Source organism: Monocercomonoides exilis (assembly GCF_001643675.1).
Source record: "Monocercomonoides exilis strain PA203 chromosome Unknown scaffold12-1864167, whole genome shotgun sequence".
Classification (NCBI taxonomy): domain Eukaryota; phylum Preaxostyla; order Oxymonadida; family Polymastigidae; genus Monocercomonoides; species Monocercomonoides exilis.
In genome coordinates, this window is record NW_027150557.1 from 1,373,679 (window position 1) to 1,392,338 (window position 18,660).

Sequence of the window (18,660 nt, forward strand, 5' to 3'; positions counted from 1 at the left end):
ATAAATGAATGAAAAATAAAATGAATGTTTTTTACTCCTCCTAGCAGTTGGATATAGTGTTGAAAGAAGATGTTGTGAGGATGAAAGAAAGATGGCTCTCTTAAACACAACCCAACAATGCACAGAAATGACAGAAAAAAGAACAACATAATAAAAACAACAAAAAATAAATTCAAAGTTAGAAAGCACTGATATAGAATAAGAATAAGAAAGATAAAAATTAAAAGGAAGTGCAATATAAAAAAAAAAATCTCTCCCAGTGCATTGCGTTTGCTCTCAATCTCAATTACTCCTTGTCGTCAGCGTGTGGAAGTGGGCCTGTGAATTTCCATTCTTTCTGAGTTGTTTGGCTCTTTTCGAGGAATGAGTAGTCGTACTGTGTGTTCTTTTCCTTGTTGGCAAGATAGCTGCTGTCTGCCCACTTGACGTCAAAGAAGTGTGCGTTCCATGTCTCGCCACCACGTGTCGATGTTTGGAGAACAGAATATGGACTTTATTTGTCATTTCATTATTGATAAGGAAAAAAATAAAGAGTAGAAATAAATAAAATAATAAATAAATAAATAAATAAACGATATTAAATGGAATAAATAGCACACATCCAATAATAACCACAGTTGTCAGCATCATTTTCCAGAATATTCCTCTGCTCTTCAATCGGCTGCATCGCATCAGCCACCATTGAAGGCGGCACTTCTCCAATCACAAACTCGCCCTGTGTCTTTCCATCGGCCTTCAGAACAGTCACAAACGACGCTGTTGCCAGGCCATTTTCGTCGTAGCTGATTCCATCCAAGAAATACCTGTACTTCTCGTTATCGCACTTGTATCTGTCTTTGTTGCGGCATTCAAACTCGATTGGCTGTCTCATCAGCTTCACCAGCTTGATCGCTTCTTCGTGATTCAAGCAGTGTTCAATATCCTTTTCTCCATCGTTCTTACGTGAATTCGCGTTTGCATTCAGATTTAATGTATTTTTCATTCTGCGCAGTGTTTCTTCGCCTTCTCGGCCTCTTCTCAGTCTCTTCTGAGCCATCTGCAATTTGGTCGTGATCAAATCTGAAGGAGACTGTGTCGAGTTGTTTGAATTGCTCCTTTCTGAATATGTGGGGCCTGGTTGCAGCGTCGTGCAGCTCAGCCAGTTTTCTGGGTTTTGTGCATTTGGACAGATCATTCGCTCGTCCCATGTCGAGTACTGGCCCATCCAGTATCCAAGGGAATGCGACCCTCTTCCTCCGCGGGTCTGGTGTGTTGCAGGGTCCCAGTCGTATGCCTGGTCGTGCCAGCTGTTCTTGATTGCAAAGCCTCCTTTCTCTCCATTCTCAGTGATCCACCAATCGTTGTACCCAACAATCTGCATGGAATGGCCACCTTCAGGCACAAAGCGTGTGTTCAGATACCATTCTCCATCCATGTTGTATCCGGGCTGCTCCATTTTCAAACATTTATCGTTGTCAGCATGCTTTGTTACGTATGTTGGGCATGTCTCTCTTTCTTCAAATATGCCACACATTGCAGAATATGATTTATCATCCTTGTTATTCGCATTGCAGGGAATATAAAATACGTTAGTCCACACGTCCACATTGAAGGCAAGCGCTTCTTTCTTCATATACAGCAATTCTTTTGTTTCTGGAATGTCATAGGTTATTTCCATTTTTGGTATTGTGAATCTGATTGGATTATTGTCTTTCGCGATCGTCTCATTATAGTTTGGACATTCCCATTCTTGTTCATCTTCGGGAAGATATTTGCAAAGAGATAACGGATACAATTTATCATAAAGATTTGTCATATAATAAATCTATATGAAAATAAAAACGGAATATGAAAAAGAAAATTCAAATATTTTTCTATACCCATGCTGGTTCGCCACCACTTGTTGAATTCATTTCTGGACCATTTTGAAGGCCTTTGCATGTGTAATAATTTTCTTCTTTTTGGCATTCTTGAACAATTGACATTCCAAACGCTTGAATTGAAAAAGGAACATATTCATTTTCTTTCAAAAATCCTTTTTCGATTCCATTTTTTCGATAGGAATGTTCAAGTTCTCCAACAAGAGCTTGAACCCTGTGATGCAAAAAAAGAACAACATTTGAATAATTGATATTATCCATTAAAAAGCAATCAAAAATCAAACCAGCATGTTCCTCTGTTATCTTGAAATGTCATTGGAGGCGCATATGGAGCAAAGTAACGTGTAGGCAATACAACTTCAGCTCGGGGAGATGGCTCGTCTATATGTTTCGTTGCTGTTGGTTTTATTGTTAAGCCAGAGAGAATTATTGCAGGCAAAGATATTATTGATATTGCTACGAGAAAGAACACAATTAGTATATTAAATATGTGACTTTCTTTTGTGCGCGTATGGTTAACTTCAACGTCTTCGTCTTTCAAAGATTTTTCCATTTCCAAGTTTTAATTGATCTTGTGTATTATTAAAAAATTAAATCCCACTTTTATTTAATTGAAATATTCAATTAATCTTTAACGCGTTATTCATCAAATTAGAACGACTAAATTTTTGAAATATATTTAATTTGTTATTGATGAGTTATCAAAAAGATTTGCTTATGAGGATTGATGCAATGATGCAGCAAATGAAAGATGAAATTAAACAATTTTATTTATGCATGAAAGAGATGTTTGAGAATATATTTCCATATTTGGAGAGTGAAGAAGTTGATAAACTTCAACTTGCATATACAACTGTGACATCCTTAGATGATTCAACTCCTCTGAAAGAAGCATTAAAAATGCGCGATACTGTTGGAATGATAACTGCAGAACAGGTCGAAGCATATGATCAATCAATATCAATTTTAAAAAAACGTCATGTATGATTTTTTTTAGCTTTCAAGTTAATATTTTTCGAATTTGTATTTAAATTTCATTATCTTAGTCTGATCAAATAAAAGAAGGCACAAAACTTCTTAAAGAAGTTCATGCATCGTTTAAGCAAAGAGAACTTGATAAAGGAAGGGTCTGAAATATGATACTTAAATTACGTTATTGTTTGTATCGTTCGAAATGAATTTTTCTTTTTTGTAGATTGTTCAAGCAGGATCTTTGCAACATATTGCAAAATCAATTGATCCTGCACTCAGATTAGATCATGAGGTTGAAGAAATTTTAATGGAAGAAACAGGAGAATTTTTAGATACACTGATTAAATCAGCTTGCGAAGTAGCTTCGTACAGAAAGGCAGATACTGTTGACATTTGTGATGTTCAGACTGTTTTAGAATTAAAATATGATATGAAAGTTCCTTGGCCTATCACTCAAACTTCTGGATCATCTTCTTCCACAACGTCAAGTGTTTTGTTTAAACCAGCTCCATTTGTTATGGAACCCACTTCAACACCATTTCATCAAAGGCGGCTTGCTGCTGTTGCAAAATCTCGTGAAATACAAAAGATTCTCAGTAAAGGAGAAGAAGCTGCAAATTGAACTTTTGGTTATATATATCAAATTAAAATTAAAATATATTAATTATTTTCATTTATTTTTTGCATTTCATATGATTTTTTGTTTCATTTCGGTGAATTTTCAATAACTATTATGCTTGTGATCAGGACATCTTAATCTTATTACTTTTCAAAATGTCTTGCTGTGGAACAGGAATGAATATTTTTCGGAGTGAGCCGATGGTTTATATGCAATTTGTGTTTCCAAGAGACGCAGGTATTTGTTGTTTTTTGAAAAGCTTGAAAATTTCATTCCTTAAAGCATATGCATCGATGAAGGAACTTGGATCTGCGGGAATTGTACATTTCAAAGATTTAAATCCTAATGTCAACCAAGGTAAACGAGAATATTCGGGTGAAATTCGCAGGTGCAACGAATTGAAACGAAGCCTTCGCTTTTTTCATTCACAGCTTGAAAAAGAAGATATAAAACCTGATGATGTTGTTCTTTCTCGTGACTTAACTATGTCTGAATTAACGTCTTTGTTCGAAGAGTTAGAGACTGATCTTAAGCATTTAATACAAGGAGAAGATGACTTGAATAGACATAAAATTGAACTTATTGAGATGCGCTATGTTCTTACAATAGGACAAAAATTTTTCGAAAAAACTATGAACCAATCTGGTTCATCTGCTAATCCATATCAGCATATGAGTTCATCATCTTTAAAAGCTCCTGAGCAGTCGTGTGCAATTTATTTCTTGTTTTTTAATAATTACAAATTTTTATAGAATAAAAGCAGATTCATCGCTTGCAGAACCTCTTACAGGGCACTTGTCATCTTTGGCTGGAATCATTTCACAATCAAAAATTGATAATTTTCATCGAATGATTTATGTAGCGCTTAGAGGAAATCTATACTTTGAATCAGAAGTTGTTCCAGTTGAATTAGTTGATTCAACAACAGTTTGTTGTTTCGCATATTTTTTTTTATTTGAAAAGCTCTCTTTTAATTGCTCTTTCAATTACTCTGCAGCAAAAGAAAGAGACAAAGTATGTATTTATGTGTTTCTTTTCCGGTGAGCATGCAAAGAACAAGATTATGAGGATCTGCTCCTCATACGGCGCCAGCATCTACCCGTTCCCTGCGACGATTGCGGAGAACGAGCAGCAGGTGGCGCAGATCGATGAGCGGCTGCACACGATGGAGGCAGTCCAGGCGAGTTCGGCTGAGCAGAAGCGGGCGCGGCTGATGGAGATCAAGGCGCAGTTCAACAGCTGGCTGTGCTACGTTGCGCGCGAGAAGGCAGTGTACCACACGCTGAACATGTTCTCTGCAGACAACTTTGCGAAGTGTGTGGTGGGAGAAGGCTGGGTGCCAGAGAGGAGCGTCCCGACTGTCCACATGAGGCTGGCAGCAGCGTCGACGCAGGCGCAAAGCCAGGTGGCGTCGATGGCGCACATTCTGAACACGAACAAGACACCCCCCACGCACATCAGAACGACAAAATTCACTTCGGCGTATCAGTCGATGGTCGATGCGTACGGGATTGCCAACTACAGAGAAGTGAACCCAGCGCTGTTCTGCTTGTTTACGTTCCCTTTCTTGTTTGGCGTGATGTTCGGTGATTTTGCACATGGACTGCTGCTTGCATTGGTTGGGCTTGTGTTCTGCATCTTTGAGAAGAAGTTGTCAAAGGGATTGAACGATGTGTGATTTGTGATTCAATCAATTAATATTTTTTTATATATATTTGAATTAATCATTTTCAATATGTTGTATTTTATTTTTCTCTCTCTCTTTTATCTTATTGTCAACAGCTTATTGAATATCTCTATATTGGTCGGTACATGATACTCGTGATGGGCCTGTTTGCGTCGTACTGTGGGCTGCTTTACAACGAATGCTTCTCTCTTTCGATGAATCTGTTTGGCTCGCGGTACAAATGCTTTGAAGTGGAAGAGAATCACCACACGGAGAATGTGTGTCACTTCATCAAGGGCAAAGGAACTTATCCGTTTGGTGTTGATCCTGTATGCTTCTCTCTTATTAAGTCTAAATTTATTTTATCTTTTTTTTTTCATTCATCTTATGATTGCAATGATTATTTTCATTTTATTTGAATCTTTCTTCATTCTATTTTTTTTTTAACTTATTTATTTAATCTTCTTCAACCAGATCTGGCGGCAAAGCTCCAACAATCTTGTGTACACGAACTCAATCAAGATGAAGATGTCTGTCATTTTGGGTGTCTGCCACATGACGCTGGGGCTTTTCCTGTCTCTTCTGAATCACATCAACAAGCGCTCGATGGTAGATGTGTTCTGCACATTCATCCCCCAGTTCCTGCTGATGATGTGCTTATTCGGCTACATGTCCTTCATGATCATCTACAAGTGGATGACTCCCGTAGAAGGCCATGAGAAGCCTATGCTCATCCGCGCCATGATCAACATGTTCCTCAGCATCGGCCAGACACTCCCGAAGGAAGAGAGACTCTTCGAAGGACAGGAAATGGTGCAGCTGATCCTCGTGATTGTTGCTGTGGTGTCTATCGTGTGGCTTCTGGTGCCAAAACCAATCGTCAAAATCATCCAGCACAGAAATGACTCGAAAAGTGTGTTTTTATTCATCATTTGAATCTTTTTATTTTAATTAAATTTATTTTAATTTTAATTTTCTAATTATTCATTTGTGATTGTTCATGTGATTTTGTTGTGCTTTCAAATCAATTTTCCGTTTTATCCTTCTTTCTGTTTGATATCTTTACTTTGTGTTTCTTTCACAGAGAAAGAGTCAAAGAGAGTTGGCTCAGGAGACTCACTGAAGCAGCCTGGAGTGCCAAGAAGCAAGAAAGACGGAGGGTTTGATGGGTATTATGGAGGAGCTGGTGAAGGAGGTTCCAAAGATACAGCGTCTTCATCATCATCATCTTCTTCTTCTTCTTTGCCTGATTATCCTCTGACTGCCACCACACTCGATGGAAAAGTGTCATCTGCATTTGGCATGGACGAGATGGTGGGCAGTCAGAAAGAGGCGTCGAGTGCGGAAGAAGAAGAGGAGGAGGAGTTCAGCGTGGGTGAGATGTGTGTGCATCAGCTGATTGAGGTGATTGAGTATGTGCTTGGCTGTGTGAGCAACACTGCCTCGTATCTGCGTCTGTGGGCGCTTTCGCTGGCACACGGGGAGTTGGCAGAGGTGTTCTTCAACTATCTCGTGTTAGTCATTGGGAAGCTTATTCCTGTGGTGGGGCTGGTGATCGGCGCTGCTGGCTGGCTCGGCGCGACGGCGGGCATTTTGCTGGCGATGGAAGGGCTTTCTGCTTTTCTGCATTGCCTCCGTCTGCACTGGGTGGAGTTCCAGAACAAGTTCTACGGGGCAGAAGGCTACGCGTTTGTTCCGCTGAGCTTTAAGGTGGTGGATGAAGAGGCTGGGCAGCTCGACTCAAGCGACGGAAAGAAAGACGATTAATTGATTTGCGGATGCTTATCCTTTAATTATCTTGTTGTTCTTTCCTTTTTTTATTTTTTTTTTAACGCTCTTGAATTTCAGACAATACACTTCTTGTTCTTTTTATTATCTTTTTTTTTATCGTTATATTTTCCTCTCGTTGTTTATCTGTTCTGTTTGTTGTTATACATTTATAACAAATAATCTTTTCTTTCACAAACAATTTATAGAACTTTTAACGTTCTATTTGTGCATTCTTCATCGCGTGCACTTTCTATCATCTCTTTTTCGTCTCAATTACACATATGATATTGCTTTGGTTTTTTTGAGATCAATTTTGATTTTTAATTTATCTTTAACATCCGTACCGTGCTTGTACTACAGAAAAGGTACAGAAAACATTTTTTTTAATTATTTTATTTTATTTTATTTAATTCCTTCCATTTTTAGAATTATAACTAATGTAATCTGAGTGATACCTTCATCTTTTTTTATTCGAGTTTAATTATTTTACTCATTTTATTGTTCATGAAGTGTAAAGAAAACATCAGTCATTGCTCATTTGCAGATGTTGCAAAGGCGTGGGCAAACATATCTTTTCATATTTGAAAAAAAGAATCAGAAAAGTGGAAATCAACTTGAAGAGTTAAGTCAAAACTTGATGATTTCTTCTGCTGCAAACAAGGACAAAAGAAAATTTCTCATCGATGACGAAGGTATTGGTAGAGTATGCATCTTTAAAAGGAATTTAGCATTGAACAAAGAAGAAATATTTTTTGGTAATCTCCATCAATAATCATCTAAAATTGCATTTCTTTTTTGGGGCAGATTGTATGTTTCTGCTGCAGTCCACGATCCAACAAGACGGATGTGCAGCAAGTGAGCCATCAAAATATGAAGGAATGGGGAAAATCAGACTCTTCATAAAAGAAAAGAAAGTTTGTCTTTCTAAAATGAACAATTAAAAATTGATGGAAAATGATTCTTTGTTGAAGAGAAAGGATTTGATAATATTCACACCATTGTTCTCTTTGACACTTTGAATGCTTTTTCTAATATGCCATTTTTGAAGTATCGAATCATTAAAAAACCCCAAAGAGACAAATCCAAACGCAATCCCAATTGCAGAGCAACAAATTGCACATATCATCAGAAGAAAATTCACCTATTAAAATATTTGGATTTCATTAAGCTCATTCCAAAGAGTTTGGAGAAATTATACGTTTGCAAACCTTTTTGTTGGAAATCATAAGAACAATGGAAGCTGTTGTGAAATAAAACGCTGATCCAGTTGTGTGGAACAGAAAAATTAAGAACACAAATAAATTGCGTTGTCCAATGCAGCAGTTCAGAAATCCACAGTGATGATCATAACCTTCTACACAGCAATTGCATTCATAACAGTGTGCAACATTTTCACCTGTGTATATCTGACATAGTGAACAAAAGCATTTATCATTCATTTGTTCAATTCTAGTCTAATAAGCATTTATTTAAATTTTTCCGTTAAATGTAAAATATATCATAAAATAATTTGAAATTAACATGCTTCATCATTTTCACATTGATAATGGGGATTGCCGAATTGAGGCACTGAATCTGTTGGAACAGAAACAAGATCTAAGTACTTTTGTGCCATAAATAGTCTATCTTCTTCACTTTCAGGAGTGTGATTTAAATGTGGTGAGGGATAATTATGAGCCAGATTTTTTCTATCAAACGCATCACAACTTGAAGAATAATTTTCACTTTTGGTTTTAATTGATTTGTTATTAAGAGAATGTAAAAGAGGATGATCTCGTGGAAGTTGTGAAGCTTTGGGAAGATATCCAGGATCCGTCAGTTGAACTTTCAACATCAAAAATTGAGATAATACAGGCCCCAGCAAAATTGACAAAAGAAGAACTTTTTTTGAAACAGATGATGAAAAGCAAAGAAGTAAACTACATTTCATGAATAATGAACAATGCAAATCTAAAATTAAAAGTTTTAATACCAAATTGTAAAAGCAAGCAATGAAAAATGACTTAGAAGCATTAAAGAAATTTTATTCCCACAGACAAATCGACCCTTGGTTAAAGAAAATCTTGTTGGACATCAACATTCTGAAAAGCAGAACAAACAAAACAACAAGTGTTTACTCTTCCAATTGGTTGTGGAATTTTATGTTGATATTTATTCATGTTAATGAGTCCTTAATTTTTACCAAAAGCAAAGTAAGTTAATCGATCTAATTGATACCATAATGAAATCAAATAGAATTAATTAATAATCTCGTGTGAAAATATTTCATGGATGAAGCCCTAGCAAGAATTAAAAATTTTGAACAAATGTCAGTTCCATATATTGCTCATAGAACATATATATGGAAAAGTTGCTCATCTCTAAATGAAAAAAGCTTTTCTCATTCACAATTTACAGAAAAGTTATCAACGCTTTTAAAAGCATTCAAAGAATTGAAGGCTTTTTTGGCGACAAAAAGCAGTTCAAATAGTAATAGTATTTTTTTGGTTTTAATTCTTGATTTTGGCATTGCCTTTTTTTTGCAATTGCTTTTTATATAGAATTAGAGGTCATTCAAAAACAACACACGGATTTACCAATGCGATCACTTGTAAAAATTGGATTTCATGCTTATTATTTCAGAGAAAAGGTTGGAAAGAAATTAGAACGCTCAATTTTCGATATAAACTGTAATGATGGAAGTTGCACTATCCTTCGCTGCTCCGGTAAAATGCCTCAAATAAAAGATGGATATTCCCTTATTGAATCAAAAGATTGTATTTATTTATTCGGAGGGCGTGATGAAAACGACAAATATTCAAACGAACTTTACAGATTATCACTCAGTTTGATAACAATGTTATTATTTTATATATCAAATATTATTTATTTATTTATTTTCAGGTGACAAAAGATGGGAATTAATTATTCCATGTAATTTTTCTGATGATTCCCAAATTCCACCTCCAACAGCTTTTGCTTCGGGTTCTATTGTGTTTCATGAGCTTTTTATATTTGGGGGATCTATCAAGAATTCGACTCAAGAAATGCTGCCTGTTTACAGCAACGAAATTTATGTCTTTAACTTAAAATCAAAACATTGGAGAAAAGTTTCTCCAAAATTATCTTCTGATATGTCTTTATATTCACAGACATCGCAAAACCTCCAATCATCCTTTCATCCACCACAGCGAAAACAACTATCTGAAACAGTTATGCCTTCGTCTTCAGCTTTGCCTTATATCGCGTCATCCCCAGAAACATCCTATCAGTCATTTCTTTCTTCTGTTCCTGTAATAAAACAGCTAAGTTTTCAATCACCGCAATCTCCTCTATCTCCGCCATCGTCTCCAAGCCCAGTCTCACTTGAGTCTGCTGCTCTGCTGGCACATTCATATCCAATGAATGCGAAATCACCCACATCTTCTCCAAATGGCGCTGCACCTTCAGTGAAGCCTTGCTTAATCATACACACTTCAACACAAACCGACGAGGCATTCACTTTGGCTAAATCAGCATCATCGTCCTTTTCTAAGTCTCAAAGCAATCATTCTGTTCAACCTCAAATTAACAAACCTCGTCTTTTGTCGCCAAGAACATCTTCTACTCATTCATCGGCTGATAACACTCAACAACAAATGCCAAAAGATCGCTCAACCCCCAAAATACCTCCTGTTCCGCCTCCACCGCTTTTTTTACCATTCGATTTCGATTCAAAGAATTTGGCTCAAAAACAGACAGAAAGCCAGCGCAACTGGGTTGCTGTGCCTTCGCCTCGCATTTTCCCATTGTGTTTCAGCTTCCAAGGGAGATTGTATGTTTATGGAGGCAAAGCACACACACGTCTTTCCTATTGGGAATGGGTACCAGCCGCTATGCGCAGTGTGATGAGCCAATCCAGCCAAGATCTGGGTGTATCGCTTCATGCGCCTTTCCTCTCAGCTGAAGACGAACAAAAAAGTTGCCAGTCACCCAATGCCTCTTCGCAGAATGCATCTCGAACACAAAGTGCTTCCAGTTCTCCTTCTTCTTCTCCCGTTCTTTCTCATTCTGCCAAATCATCTCCAGTCGGATCGCCTGTTTCTCCGCCTTCCACGTTTGATCCTTCTGTCGAGTCCATTTCCTCTTTTGTCACTGCCTCGCTGCCATCCCATCAGCCGAAGTCTGTCTGGCTGGACGATCTTTGGGAATTTGACATCAGAACAGAAACATGGAGTCATCTGTTTACTGTTGGCCCTTGTCCGTCACCTCAGTTTGTTGCTTATTCATTTTCTTTTTTTTAAACTTATTTAATATTGCTTTGTATTTTTCATGTTTATTATGATCTTTGTTGATCCTTTTTTACTTATTTTTTTCTATTATTTGTTCAGATACGTGATTCTATGCAGCATCATCAATGAACAACTTTGTATGATTTCTGAAGGGAATGATCGCGGTTCATCTGAAGCATCGCTCAGATTTAAGGATCACTTGAGCGTTCTGAATCTTTGCCCTTCCTATCGCAGCCCTGGCTTGTTTTTGGACAAGCGGCTCGGAACCATTCCGCGCTGTGTGTTGCACGACGAAATTGTTCAAAAGGAGAAAAAAGAGATGATTCGAAAGCACTTCTCTCGGAAATGGATGTTTAAGACAAGAAAAAAACAATTTTTTGAGACTGCAAATGAAATAATTGCTGAGTCTCCTCAGCAGAATGATGTTGTTGATTGCACTTCTTATTCGGACAATGTGCTTGAATATCTAATAAACGCTCTTATTCATCGCGGACAGACATCAAATCTGACTGAATTGTTAAAAAGTGATAAATTACAAAGACTCCTCTCAGTTTATTCTCCGCTTTTTTATCCTCATTTTTTGAGTGTGGATGCACGAGATGTAAACAGTTCAAATGCAAATACATTTGATTCTCCATCAGCACAGCCACAGGATGTTCTTCTATGGTTTCTATCTTGCATTGAAGATTCATTGTCAGAAAGCAATTTTTTATCAGCTATTCTTCAGCCTTCAATCAAAAGGCAGTTCAAAAAGATTAAGAAATATTCTCAACTTTCTTTGCGAAGCTATTCGGTGGCGCAGGAGCCAATGGTTAAAGTGTACAATAAAGTGGAATCGGCCATCACACCAAAATTAGATGACGAATTATCCAACAGACTTGAAAAGATTCCTGAGCAAGAAATCGGACAAGGCACTGTTTCTTCGATATCTTCAGCTGTAACAGAATGCAGCGAATTTAGTTTGGAACAAAAACTTCCAATTTCGCAAACGCCTTCGCTTTCTCCTTTGTGCACTGCATCTCCAATTATAGCGACTGACCAATCACAAGGAATTTCATCGTCTTTGTCGGCTCTTCTACCAGCAGGTGCTCACCGCTGGAAATCTTTCAGTTATTTTGTTTCTTCTTGTCTTGCGCCAATTAGTGCATTTGTGTCGCATGTGCATAATTCATTGCCTTTTCATTCACAAACTTCAAGTTTTTTCAATCTTCAGTCACAAGCGATGTTGCGCAATAGGTTTCCGCGATTCCTTTCATTTCGCCAGCAATCTCCTTCTACAAGCGGAGTAAGTGCTCCATTTCAAAAGATTGATGATCCCATTTCTGAAGGACATAACTTGGGTGATGGAAAAAACGTTAAAACAGAAGAGAGCCTTGTTCTTATTCAGCCACATTATAACTCTGCTGGAGATGCAATTTCTGCAAATGTTTCATCAGCTAAAATGGACAATGCCAATGTCACTGAATCATCAAACCAAGCTGTTAATGGTCTTCCACATGGAGATATCAAATCATTTGCCGACTTGCTGTCGTCCATTGAATCGAAAGGTAGCAATTCCTCTTTTGTTGACAGTAGCCACAACGAATGCAGCACAGATGAAAAAACAGAACAAAATAAGCTTTCTACAAAAATAGTACAAAATGATGGCATCGAAACAGAAAAAGCGAACCCACAACCTCTTTTTCTTCCAATTGAACAAGATATAAAAAAGAATGATGTCAATAATGAAGAGCACTTAACTTTTTCAACCGGATACGAAAGAACATCGCCTTGCTCCATGCCTGCCCAAATATCATCAATACAATCTTCTAATTTGGACAAAGAATATAACATCAAATCGTTTCGCGCTGAAGAAAATGAATGCTATCGTTCTTCATCTTCTGTTGAAGAGCCGACATTTATCTCATCTTCTTTCTTCCGAAGTCGCACAGTGTCTCAACCTCAGCCATCAATCAAATCCAACCCGAAAAAAGTCACAGTCCTTTCTCCTCCTTCTTTTTTCCTTTCTTCAAAGTCATCCAAATCTTCTCAATCCAATCCACATTCGCTTCGGCGGTTTTCAAGCGGTGTTATTCCAATAACTCCTCGACTATCGACTTCTCCTCCTCCTTCTCCTTCCTATTCGTATTCTTCAGACAATACATCTGTACAGTCGTCCATCGTTGCACCGTTGTTTTCTGACCAGCATTCTTCGTTTAAAGATGACTGCATGTCTCCTCCTCCTCAAAGAGCTCATTCTGAACTGTCTGGTTCTTCTGTGAACGAGGCAAAAAGCCCCAGTATTGACTCATGTTCCATCCGGTCAATGAAGCAGGATTCTTATCCTTTGTCTCCCAGAAAAGAGCGAAATTACTCTCAAGATTCAGATGGAAGTGACGATGAAGCTGTTCTTGTTGACAGCGATGATTTTCAGAGCTTTTTCACAAACAAACAAAAGATGGCAAACAAACAACAATTGCAGCCACAAGTGAGAGCAGAAGATTTCACTTATGTGCAGAAGAGCGTTGATGGAACTGTAGCACCTTCATATTTGCTTTTCTCGAAAGAACTGCAGCCAGCAAGAACATCTTCGACCATTGACAATCAAGAGAATGAATTACCGGGGCAGTGCGATGAGTCGTCAGAAGATAGCGACGATGATTCCAGTGGAACTGATATACCTCCTGAGCTGTTAACCTTTTTGGGAATCGAAAAATCAAATAATTCTTCTCGAAGCGCAAAATTTTCAGGTAAACAAACAGGGAAAAAGAATCAAAGTGGAAATGAGAACAAAGGGAAAGATAAAAATTCAAAGAACAAAGCAAAAAAAGATTCTTCGTCTGCAAGTTCTCAGGATTCCTTAGAAGTTCTTCAGATGCTTTTTCCGAATCAAAAATTCAAAACAAATCAAATGTCTTCACAAGAAAAAAGAGCAAAAAAGGAGAGGGAAATGCAGAAAAAGATGGAGAAATTCAAACAAGAAACGGATGTTGTTGTTGATGATGAGTGCACACAAAGTATGGAATGGTGGGAAGAGAAAGAAGAAGTACTAAACTCTGTTTTAGGAAGTGTCATTGCTGATGATTGTTGTGTTGATGATGGAAGATCGAATGCTGATGCTTCAATTGATTATGAAAAAGAACAAATTGGTCAAAAAGAAAAGAAAGTACCTGTGAAAGTTCCATCAGTTGTTCTTTCGAGATCTGACTTTCCTCTTCTTCCGATGAAACAGCGCATGAAGCTTAAAGAGTCTTTTATTCCTTCATCAATAAAGCAGTCGTTAGGAATGCCTTCCAAGGCATCTGCAACGCCATTGGTGTTCGATTCGCAAAGCTCGTTATCAACAAATCTATCACCGTTTGCTTTGAATTGCTTGTCATTGCTTTGTGATCTTTCAACATCCGATTTAATGTTATGTGTTGATGGAAGACCAGTTCTTTTAAACTCCATATTTCTCGAAGCACGACTGTCTCATTTGATTGTCGATGGAAAAGAGAGTGTTCTGAAAAAGATGTACCTATATCAGGAAGAGTGCAAATTAAGAGACTCACAATGGAGAATGATTAGTGAATCTGTTGAAGAGGCATTAACACAGGGGAAAGAACGTTTTTGTGATCAAGGAAGAATAACAAAATCATCCGTCCAACATGATACATCTAATAATGTCTGTGATGAAAGTGGAAAATTGAGGCAAATGAGCAAAAATGAACAAAATAATGTGCATCTAAATACTGAGATGACATCTCCATTTATTCACAAGCCGTTTCTACTATTTCCACGACCAGATTGGAGTGAAGTCGAAAATTTGAGGAAAAGGTTTGTTGCCTTAATGATTTTGAGTGAGTCAGATAGTCAAAGAGCAAGAAATGAATTCACAGAATCTGAAGGATATGTAAATGAAAACTTTTATCTTCAAGAATTATCAACTGAAAAAGGACAACAACTTTCTCAAGAAGAAGTTTTTGGTAATAAAGAAATGCATTATCCAACAAAGAATTCGGTAAATCAACGTGTGATACGTAATCAAAGATACATCGATGAGGGCATGAAATTATTAAATGAAGCGAAACAACTTATTCAAAAGAGACGTTCTGTGTGGGATGAGACAATTTCATATTGGAATGACAAATCAGGTCTAAACAAAGAGCAAGCAAACGATACAAAAGATGTTTCTGATCAAAGAAATTCAGCAGTTAAGTTGACGACTTCGCAGATGATATCTTCTGCTATATCTTCACCAGTAATTTCAGAAGATGATAAAAAAGAATCACAACTCAATGGCAAGCCTTCATTATTATCTTCTGTGAATCCGATGTCACTTTCCTCGCTAATTCATACAACTCCGCATCTCCTCGACATACCTCCAATTACGCTCAATTCTTTGACCACTCTTTTGTCGTACACATACAGTGATGCTTTGATTCATCCTGCTTTTTCTCCTTTTCCAACTCTTGCTGGAGAAGAACAGTTGCTCACTGCAATCTCAGACTGGCTGAATGAGAAGTGGAGAATTGAAGGCGAGATTGAGATAAGGGAAAGTAATGAGGTTATTCCAGAGCATGTTCATGATAGTACAACTAATTCATCTGATTTTAATCGGATAAAATCAACCGATATGATCATTGAAAAAGAGAATGAAGATTATGGCATACAAAATAATGATGAAAAGCAGTATTTACATGGTGTCACCTCCAACGAAAAAGATGACACTCATGCAATGTCTATGGGATGTGAAAGTGATGAATCATCAGAAGAAGCAAATAATTTTGAAGATAATATGGATCTAATTCTTTCTTCTCCTTTTTATGTTAATCAGATTGAAGAAACTTTTCCTTTTGAGTCAAAACTATTAATAAAAGAGCTTCTTTTCCGCAAACAGAAACACGAAGAGTATAATCGAATTCGAGATTCAAACTTGATTTCTCCTTCTACGATAGTTTCTTGTTCACCTGTTGTTCCGTCTAGTGCAACCCCTTCGTTGTTGGCTTTGGTGTCGAGTAAAAATGACTATTCATCCAACTTCATTGCTCCTTCATCCCCTTCTCAAACACAATCGCAGCAGATAATCACGTCGCCTTCGTCTTTGCCTGTTCAGTTTCCAGGAAGTACATCGACTCATTTGTACAATAAATCCACTCCAGCACTTTCGTTTTATCCTTCCAATCTTTCTGAAGCATTCCACGGATTAGAACCTCCTTTGCCATCTCCTCCTTCTCTTTTGATGAATCTGACTTCTAGCGATCCTTTGACATCAGTTCCGTTTTCTCCTTTTCAATCTTTTTCTTCAAGCTCACTACAGATGTCTCCATCAAGTTACCCATCTTCTTCTCCTCCCCAATACTCTCCTTCATCATCTCCTCATTCATTTCCTCTTACAATGCAAATGGGAAATAGTCATCCATCCATGTCTTTCAGCCCGTTTGTTATGCATTCAGATGCCAATGAATCCGATCAGTCACGCATCAAGAAAGACAGCGGAACTTCTCTTCCTCTGAGTCTCAAAAATTCCTTCTGTTCTCCAAATATCTTAGGATCACAAATTCAGCATTTGCAGCATAATTATCTTATTCAAAAGCTGCAAGGTCCAGCGTTTTCTCATTATCCATCACACTTAAGAATATATCCCTTTTTATTGCCTTCTGCAGATGAGGCTGTTTCTATTGCTTTGACACTTGGAACTTCATCTCTTCCGTTACCAAAAGAAAATTACTCGGATTTAAATATTTTGTCAAATAACTCTTTAGATGCAAATTGCATGGTTATAAATTCTTTTGTTCACTCTCCTGTACTCTCTGATTTTTCTCTTCATCAAAAAGATCAGAGCGTTTCAGTTGGTACCTCTTCATCAGAAGCCTCTTCAGTTAATCTCACTCTTTCAGATGTTTATCCTCTTTCCCGTAGCCCACCCATTTCAATTTTACTTGAACTTCAATATTTGTCCTCTCCAATGTTTATGTCAATTCCTCGTTTGTGCCATCTTTGTAATGAATTAATATTTGAAGCTTTGGATCCATTAGTTCTTCCATACATTTTATGCTTGTTAGACTTATTTCCAAATAATGAACTTAAACTTTCGTTAATTTCTTGTAAAGATTTTTATGAATCTATGTTTAAATTACGTGAGTGAATAGCTTTTTTTAGATATTCATATTATGTATTTTTGTTTGTCTTTATTTTTTCTTTCACTTATTTCAAATGTTATAATGATGTTTTCTAGTTTTTAAATAAAAAATTTTTTTGGATTTATCCATATTTAATGGAAAATAAGTCACTTTTTGTGTTGTTTTTTTACAAATAATATGCTGTAATTAACATTGAAATATTAAGTGTTGTTTCTAAAATTTGTTAAATAAAATATAGAAATATTTTCCTTCTTTTATTCAGAAATTTTCAACAAAGAAACAATTGAAATGAGTTTGTACTTGAATGATGCCAGAAGAAAAATCCTTATTCTTTAAGATAGTTATTCTCATTTGTTGAAGAATGTTATCGCATAGATGTTTTTTCATTGACTCAATTTGTTTGAGAGTGATATTTGTCAGATCGATCGAAAAAATTTCCGATAATAATCACAAATTTCAATGAACCAAAATTTCAAACATTTGCGACTATTCAAAAGGAATTGAACATATTCATTCGATGAAATGAAACATCACGATAAAAGAGTAATGAAATCTGTTAGCTGTAATGTTTGTTTTGATTAGAGAATAAAAAATAATCCACTTTCCAAAGATAATGAACAAAAATAACAAATTGCTTTTTCAATTAAAAATTCAGTTCATTAACGTGTCCACTTGGGTGATTCTTTTTGAAAAGTCACAAATGATTAATTTTCTTAAACTTAAAAATTTTACATGTTTTGCTCAAATTTCTGTTTCAGCTCACAAATCTCCTCAAGAATGTTTGAAATAACATTATCAAGTGATAAATTCCATTAAAATGAAGTTTGATATTTGTAAGCATAATATTTAGCAAAATATGAAATTTTTGAAGAATTAGAAAATTTAACATTTGTGACTTTTCAAAAAGAATCACCCACTTATTTGCAAATAAAGTATTTTTATTGATGCTCAATCCCTAAACGATTCCACTCACATTGATAAAAAAACCTTGATAGAAGCTTGCATAAATTCAGATATTGACATGCTTTTCTCAAACACTATTTCATTCAAAAATCAACTCAAAATTATTCAGGAATAAAAAAAATATTTATTTTAATGATATATATTGATCTGTATCAATTCTCTTTCTTTGCGAAAATATCTTCATTCCATTATTTCATTTCAATATTCAAATAAATGGAAAAAAAAACTTCTTGGTTCAAAGGTTTTTTGCTCATTTCATTTTGAGTCAAATAATTAGATCAAAATTCAAATAAAAGTTTGAAATCAAAGATTTTCAGCTTTTTCTCAATTTTTTCTTTTGACATGTGTGATTATTTATGAAATCATAACTTTTTTCGGAGTGTTGATTTTTCAAAGGTTGTTTGTCACTGAATAGTGATTTTGTTTTTTAAGTTTTAATTTCATTAAAACCATATCAAAA

General features: G+C 36.4%; 4 protein-coding genes across 4 annotated transcripts; 3 read left to right on the forward strand and 1 right to left on the reverse strand.

Annotated features, from left to right (window-relative positions):
* Window positions 1-27: 27 nt before the first annotated feature.
* MONOS_11418 (putative papain family cysteine protease domain containing protein) lies at window positions 28-2,415 on the reverse strand. The gene is made up of 4 exons (XM_067863947.1): window positions 2,144-2,415; window positions 1,860-2,073; window positions 600-1,804; window positions 28-491 (listed from the first exon to the last, which is right to left on the reverse strand). Exons 1-4 carry the CDS (start codon window positions 2,410-2,412, stop codon window positions 287-289), a joined length of 1,893 nt encoding a protein of 630 aa, XP_067731322.1. The 5' UTR covers window positions 2,413-2,415; the 3' UTR covers window positions 28-286.
* A 45-nt stretch (window positions 2,416-2,460) lies between these two features.
* Window positions 2,461-3,580, forward strand: MONOS_11417 (Transcription initiation factor TFIID subunit 12). Its single transcript, XM_067863946.1, has 3 exons — window positions 2,461-2,840; window positions 2,906-2,986; window positions 3,055-3,580. Exons 1-3 carry the CDS (start codon window positions 2,553-2,555, stop codon window positions 3,451-3,453), a joined length of 768 nt encoding a protein of 255 aa, XP_067731323.1. The 5' UTR covers window positions 2,461-2,552; the 3' UTR covers window positions 3,454-3,580.
* Window positions 3,581-3,605: 25 nt separating this feature from the next.
* Window positions 3,606-7,454, forward strand: MONOS_11416 (putative ATPase V0; the record flags this gene model as incomplete). Its single annotated transcript, XM_067863945.1, has 7 exons — window positions 3,606-3,687; window positions 3,733-4,156; window positions 4,203-4,377; window positions 4,448-5,122; window positions 5,233-5,445; window positions 5,591-6,029; window positions 6,201-7,454. 7 exons carry the CDS (start codon window positions 3,606-3,608, stop codon window positions 6,881-6,883), a joined length of 2,691 nt encoding a protein of 896 aa, XP_067731324.1. The 3' UTR covers window positions 6,884-7,454.
* A 1,738-nt stretch (window positions 7,455-9,192) lies between these two features.
* Window positions 9,193-17,435, forward strand: MONOS_11415 (uncharacterized protein; the record flags this gene model as incomplete). Its single annotated transcript, XM_067863944.1, has 5 exons — window positions 9,193-9,198; window positions 9,289-9,361; window positions 9,427-9,711; window positions 9,770-11,117; window positions 11,236-17,435. The coding sequence occupies 5 exons, from the start codon at window positions 9,193-9,195 to the stop codon at window positions 17,240-17,242; spliced, it is 7,719 nt and encodes a 2,572-aa protein (XP_067731325.1). The 3' UTR covers window positions 17,243-17,435.
* Between the last annotated feature and the right edge of the window lie 1,225 nt (window positions 17,436-18,660).

What these genes read in the sequence shown, in the direction of transcription:
- MONOS_11418 (XM_067863947.1), bottom strand. Translation starts at nt 2,412, where the DNA reads ATGGAAAAATCTTTGAAAGACGAAGACGTTGAAGTTAACCATACGCGC. An exon ending in GATAACAGAGGAACATGCTG is followed by an intron (nt 2,074 to 2,143) that starts GTTTGATTTTTG and finishes TTTGCATCACAG; the next exon opens with GGTTCAAGCTCTTGTTGGAG. An exon ending in AACTGTGGTTATTATTGGAT is followed by an intron (nt 492 to 599) that starts GTGTGCTATTTA and finishes TGACAAATAAAG; the next exon opens with TCCATATTCTGTTCTCCAAA.
- MONOS_11417 (XM_067863946.1), top strand. Translation starts at nt 2,553, where the DNA reads ATGAGTTATCAAAAAGATTTGCTTATGAGGATTGATGCAATGATGCAG. An exon ending in CAATTTTAAAAAAACGTCAT is followed by an intron (nt 2,841 to 2,905) that starts GTATGATTTTTT and finishes TCATTATCTTAG; the next exon opens with TCTGATCAAATAAAAGAAGG. An exon ending in GAGAACTTGATAAAGGAAGG is followed by an intron (nt 2,987 to 3,054) that starts GTCTGAAATATG and finishes TCTTTTTTGTAG; the next exon opens with ATTGTTCAAGCAGGATCTTT.